General features: G+C 45.7%; 1 protein-coding gene across 1 annotated transcript; it reads left to right on the plus strand.

Moving 5' to 3' along the window:
• The first annotated feature begins 2,141 nt into the window (after nucleotides 1-2,141).
• On the plus strand, nucleotides 2,142-5,188 carry Tigd2 (tigger transposable element derived 2). The gene is made up of 2 exons (XM_059256696.1): nucleotides 2,142-2,394; nucleotides 2,552-5,188. Exon 2 carries the CDS (start codon nucleotides 3,316-3,318, stop codon nucleotides 4,891-4,893), a length of 1,578 nt encoding a protein of 525 aa, XP_059112679.1. The 5' UTR covers nucleotides 2,142-2,394; nucleotides 2,552-3,315; the 3' UTR covers nucleotides 4,894-5,188.
• The last annotated feature ends 866 nt before the right edge of the window (nucleotides 5,189-6,054 follow it).

Raw genomic sequence — 6,054 nt, forward strand, 5'->3', positions numbered from 1 at the left:
TCTGGTCCTTCTGCTTCTACATCCTAAGAGCGGGATTAAAGTCATGTACTATAAGACCCCATTTATACAGTACTGGGGATGAATCCAGGGTTCTGTGTATGCTAGACAAAAAACTTTTTGTAACTATCTCTTTGTGAAAATAAATTTATTGCTTCTTTGTTGGAAACGTCTCCCTGGGTTGCTCAGGCAGAATCCAAAGCCCTGGGCGCAAGTAATCCCAAATAACTAGGACTACAGGCACCTAGCACCATGCTAAGCTGAATGAGGCTGTTTCTTCAAGGAATTTTAGGTTCACAAGAAAACTGAATAAAAGACAGCATCTACATGTCGGTGCCCCATTATCAACACCTACACCAGAGTGTTGCTACCTGTCACAACTGTGAACCTACATTGACACCATTACCACACACCATCCATAGCCGCCACCAAACTTGACTCTTGGTGGTGTGCCTTCTACACGATTAGAGGAATGTATGGCACATGCACAATTATAGGATCACACACATCTTAGGTACCTGACTTCGGACCTTATACTCTAAGTTGGCCACAACCCACAACTTATCCTATCCTCCCCAAGACCCCACCAAAAGGAGACACTTACCAGATGGAACTAAACCCTGTAAAAACACAGCCCCCTTAGAGTGTTGGTAAAAGTCTGTTAAATAGAATTGAGTGACCGGGTAGAGCTATGAAAATAAACACCCATCGGGTAGATACACAATGACATAAAAACACTATAGAGAAGGAAATTTGCTTCCAGAAAGTGGGGTAGGCCGACAGGCAGGATTTACTTTTTTTTTTTTTTTTTTTTTTTTTTAAGGCCAAAGTGACCCCAGGAGACTGAGAGAGGAGGGGAAAGGGGAAAGCCAGGTAAGCTTCCATTTGGCTGTGCTGGGCAACCTGATTTCCAGGAAGTTGGCAGTCTGTGACAGCCAGCTCTCCTGTCTGTTAAGCAGTGAACAGGTGCAAGTGTTTCGCGCTGCTTAGAAACAAGGAGGGGAAAGTAATCTGTTTAAAGCAATGTAAAACTACCATGAAATTGTACTTTACTCGGAATGGTCTTGCAGAAGAACGGCCAGGATTGCTCGGTTGGAAGCTAGAAGGGGGCGAGAGTTGTGGGAAGTCTATATTTAGGCAAAACTAGGACTTGCCCAAAGCCACTACTCGGTGACAGCACAAATAGGTCAAGGGATTTCCAGCACGCCAGAAAGTGGAAGGGTGGGATTCTGAGGACAGCTGTGAAGATATGTCTTGGGAGACAGAAAAGGGCTTGGAACCAGCATTCTTCCTCTGCAGAGTGAATGCTCAGTTTGATTTCTCTCTCGGAGTACTAAAATTTCTCAAGAATATTGCCTTGAGAAATAGAAGTTAGGATAATCCAAATAGGTCAAGGGATTTCCAGCACGCCAGAAAGTGGAAGGGTGGGATTCTGAGGACAGCTGTGAAGATATGTCTTGGGAGACAGAAAAGGGCTTGGAACCAGCATTCTTCCTCTGCAGAGTGAATGCTCAGTTTGATTTCTCTCTCGGAGTACTAAAATTTCTCAAGAATATTGCCTTGAGAAATAGAAGTTAGGATAATCCTGTTCAGGCGTTTGTGGAAGATGGATTTTTTTTTTTTTTTTAAGTATTACACTAGAGATAGAGGGAGGGAGGGAGACAGCGCCAGACCCGATTCAGGTCGAAGCCTTGAAACTCCCCTTTGACAGCAGCAGGGGCTGGTCCTTACAGGGCTGCTCCTGCATTAGGTCCTCTGCTCCCTCCGCCATGCCTGCCCGCCCTGGTACCGGGCTCGGTGCGGCTGCAGCCGCAGAAGACAGAGAACAGGCGCCTTGCGCGCTCCCGGGACACCCGGAGACTCGGGTCTTACCGGAACGCAGACCGAGCGATTGCAATTCCGGCCCTTGCAAGCCTCGGACGCAAAAGCCCGCCACCGCGAACGAGCCTGCGATGCCCCCTGCTGGCCAGACGATTAGTCGTCAGCCCGAAGCCGCAGCGGGGCGTCCGGAGGCGGGACATTGGCCAAGCCCCGCCCCTCCCTGCAGAGGCCCCGCCCCCGCCGCGCGCTCGCCCGCGCATCCCCGCCCCCTCGCCGACACCACGTTCCTGCGGGGGCGCGCGCGCGCTCCTAATCCCCTGCCTTCCGGCTCAGCCGAGCGAGCGGCTTGCGGCGGCCAGCAGGGTCGCCTTCGCTGGGGTCCTCCGTCGCTGGCTCTGCGTCCTGGCTGGTCAGGCGGAGCGATGCCCGCGCCCCGCTTCCCCGTGTCCCGCGCGCCCGGTGACCACCCGCCCGCTGCAGGGCTGCGGCCGTGACCCCCCTGCTGCCGACTTTCGCCCAGCGTCCAGCTCCGAGCTCGCTGGCCCGGGCAGGGAGAGGCCCTGGTAGTGTCAGGAGGTAGGCTCTCAGCTCCCGGGTGGTGCCTGCGAGCGTTATTTGTCTATTACCTGTCAGGTGGATAGGCAGTGATGTCCTCGACACAGTTGCAAGGGTAGGTATGAGTAATACCGTGGACTGATACTGAAAAGAAAACGTGTTTGGTGTTTTCCTGTAGGTTTCAGAGGCTCGAGAGCAGCTACTTCTGTGGTCATGGAGATCAGCGTCCACCGGGATTACTGTATGGTCTTCACCCAGCCTGCTACCCCCTAGGCTCAGCCTTGGGTCCTGATTTCCACCAATGAAGTTTTTTTTTATCCTTTCTTGAATCATGTGACATCACTTCTTGTCCGTTGTTTCCCTTTCAATAGCCAAATCCATTAGGTGTAAGTTCCCGTTGGTTTAAAGTACTGAGTTGTTTGCCTGTCCACTTGCACTCTGACAGCTCACCTCCTGTCGCAATGATTTTCATAGGTACTCACCCGAGTCCTTGCCTTGAAGAGAGCATTCACACACTTGGCTGCCTGACAAAGACAACAGTCAGGCGGTGATTCTCCCAGCTCCGTTTTTCTGTATGTCAAGTTTGCAAGGCTGAGTAAAACTATTTTCTTGCACGTTGGCATAGGGAAAGATAAATCCTGCATTAATGGCAAAAGCTGATCACCATCAGACTGTTTTAGATTCCTTGATAAGGCAGTATAGTTTCCAGTAAGGCTTCAGTTTATGAAAAGAGCAAGGAGGAAAGTGAGAAAATAGGGTTAACTGGAGCTATCCCTTGTCATAGGAACTTGATTAATTTCTAAAATGCAAGTGAAGAGACTCAGACTTCCTTAGAAAGTTGTTACACCATCTGTTAAGTCCTAGGGAACAGCTGAGGGCTCTTAAGTCTCCATTTTCTGTGTTCAAATCTAAGTTGTTAATTGTCTAAAATACTAGACTAAAATGTTGGGGAAACGTAAGCGTGTGGTGTTGACAATTAAAGACAAACTTGACATCATTAAGAAGCTTGAAGAAGGCAACTCTTTTAAAAAACTTTCTGTCGTGTATGGAATTGGTGAATCCACAGTTCGCGACATTAAAAAAAACAAAGAAAGAATTATAAACTATGCCAACAGTTCAGATCCTACTAGCGGGGTGTCCAAACGTAAATCTATGAAGTCATCAACGTATGAGGAGCTTGATAGAGTTATGATAGAGTGGTTTAATCAACAGAAAACAGATGGGATCCCAGTGTCTGGGACTATCTGTGCAAAACAAGCCAAGTTCTTTTTTGATGCTTTGGGGATGGAAGGTGATTTTAATGCCTCATCTGGCTGGCTCACTCGGTTTAAGCAGCGCCACGGGATTCCAAAGGCTGCTGGTAAAGGAGCAAAATTAAAAGGGGATGAAACTGCTGCCAGTGAATTTTGTGGTAACTTTCAAGAATTTGTGGAAAGAGAAAATCTCCTACCGGAACAAATTTATGGTGCTGATCAAACTGGACTGTTCTGGAAATGTCTCCCTTCAAGGACACTGGCTTTTGACCTTGACCGGAATACTTCGGAGTATAGGTCAAGCAGGGAGAGAATCATTATTATGTGTTGTGCAAATGCCACGGGTCTGCATAAGCTTAACCTTTGTGTGGTGGGAAAAGCAAAAAGGCCCCGTGCATTCAAAGGCACTGACCTTGCCAACCTTCCTGTCACTTACTTCAGTCAGAAAAGTGCATGGATTGAGCAGTCTGTTTTCAAACAGTGGTTTGAGAAGTGCTTTGTGCCACAGGTGCAGAAGCACCTGAAATCCAAAGGGCTTCGAGAGAAAGCAGTACTGCTTTTGGATTTCCCCTCAGCACATCCAGCTGGAGACCTGCTGAGCTCTGATGACGGCAGGGTGATTGTGAAATATTTGCCACCAAATGTAGCAAGTCTTATTCAACCTATGAGCCAAGGAGTTCTAACCACAGTCAAAAGATATTACCGAGCAGGACTTATCCAGAGATACATGAATGAAGGAAATGACCCAAAAATGTTCTGGAAGAATTTGACAGTGCTGGATGCAATTTATGAGGCCTCGAGAGCCTGGAACATGATAAGATCAAATACCATAACCAGAGCGTGGAAAAAGCTTTTCCCTGGCAGTGAAGACAATTCAAGCATGAGCATTGATGAAGGAGCCATGTTAGCTGCTAATTTAGCAACAGTTTTACAGAATACAGAAGATTGTGAGCATGTCAACATTGAAAATATCGAGCAGTGGTTTGAGTCTCGGAGTAGTGACTCAAACCGTCAGGTGTTGGCTGACATTGTAGGTGCTGAAGACCGGGCTGTGGCTGCTGAGCAGAAGCCTTCCAGGAAGACTAGGAAAGCAGAACTGAATCCAGAGAAGCGGATTAGCCACAAAGCTGCACTTGAGTGGACTGAAAATTTGCTGGATTATCTGGAACAACAAGATGATATGCTCCTCTCTGATAAGCTGGTATTGCGGAGGCTTCGGACCATTATAAGAAGAAAACAGAGGATTCAAAATAAAAATCATCTATAGCGCCCCCTTCTGTTGCTGGGTATTTTCATTTTTGTGGCTTGTCTGCAGTGGTTTTATCTAAGGCCCAATAAATGTTACTGATGATTTTAGAATTAGATGCTGCTTCGGATTACTTAAATTACAGCCCTTTAATGTTGGCTCTGAATGAGCAATGACATGGAATTCATTATCTGCTTCTAAACTGTGTTATACTCATTAGATCACAAGGTACCCAAGGCTGGGATATGCTGTATGCCTGAATTCAACATGTCTGGTGACAGGCTGTGCACACTCAATAAATCTTACTTAAATTGAATTTTGATGACTTTTCTTGAGTGTCAGTTTGTAAAGTAAAATACACCTAGGAATGTGTTTACTGGTGAGAGGTTTAAGAGAGTTCAGCACCGTTTGTGCTTGAATTTTCCTGCAACTTCAGTGATCTGGATAATAGCAAAGTAAATCCTTGAATAGTGCGTTGCTTTCTGGCAAAATTTAGGCAGCTGTCTATTGAGATTGGCCGTTTCTTAGTGTAGTGAAGGAAAAGGTAGGGTTAAATGTTCTGAGAGAAAGGCATACAACTTCACCTTTATTCTAGAGACAAAAGTTTTTCATTTGTGTGGAAGGTATACCAGCATTGTCCTAAGAATATGAGCTTTAATTTCCTAAAGAATGTGTGTAGAAGAAATAAAAGGTAAGCATTAATAACCTGTCATCTTTATTCTTTAAAAAGGTGTCAGATTTTTTTATACACTTGTTGGTGTTTATGTATGCTATAAAGCTTAAAAAGTACACCATTGTTTTCAAGGAATGTAATTTTTTTGAATTGCTAAGAACATAAGCATATATACAGATTGTGGAACCAGCATGGGAACTGTGAGCTAATATTCAGTTGAACATGAAGGAAATACTGGAGAAGGTCCCAAGTTGATGTGGGACATTACCATGGCCAAGTTATTCTCATATTTTTAAAATTGGAAAATTACCTGCTTCTCGGAGCTTGTAAGGATTAAATGAGATAATACATGGCTTTTAATATTTGGGTTCTAGAAAAGGGTAATCCTTGAGTGTTGGCTATGGTTCCTGTACTGCAGAAAGTATGTTTCAGCAATAGGCTGAACAGATCCAGTGTGGGACTCAGAATGATGTTTCTGCGTTAGGAAACTCCTTCCACAGGAAGATGAA

This window comes from Peromyscus eremicus, chromosome 3 (genome assembly GCF_949786415.1).
Source record: "Peromyscus eremicus chromosome 3, PerEre_H2_v1, whole genome shotgun sequence".
NCBI lineage: Eukaryota > Metazoa > Chordata > Mammalia > Rodentia > Cricetidae > Peromyscus > Peromyscus eremicus.

Bases quoted from the DNA above. Each gene is read 5' to 3' on its own strand.
- Tigd2 (XM_059256696.1), top strand. From the start codon at position 3,316: ATGTTGGGGAAACGTAAGCGTGTGGTGTTGACAATTAAAGACAAACTT.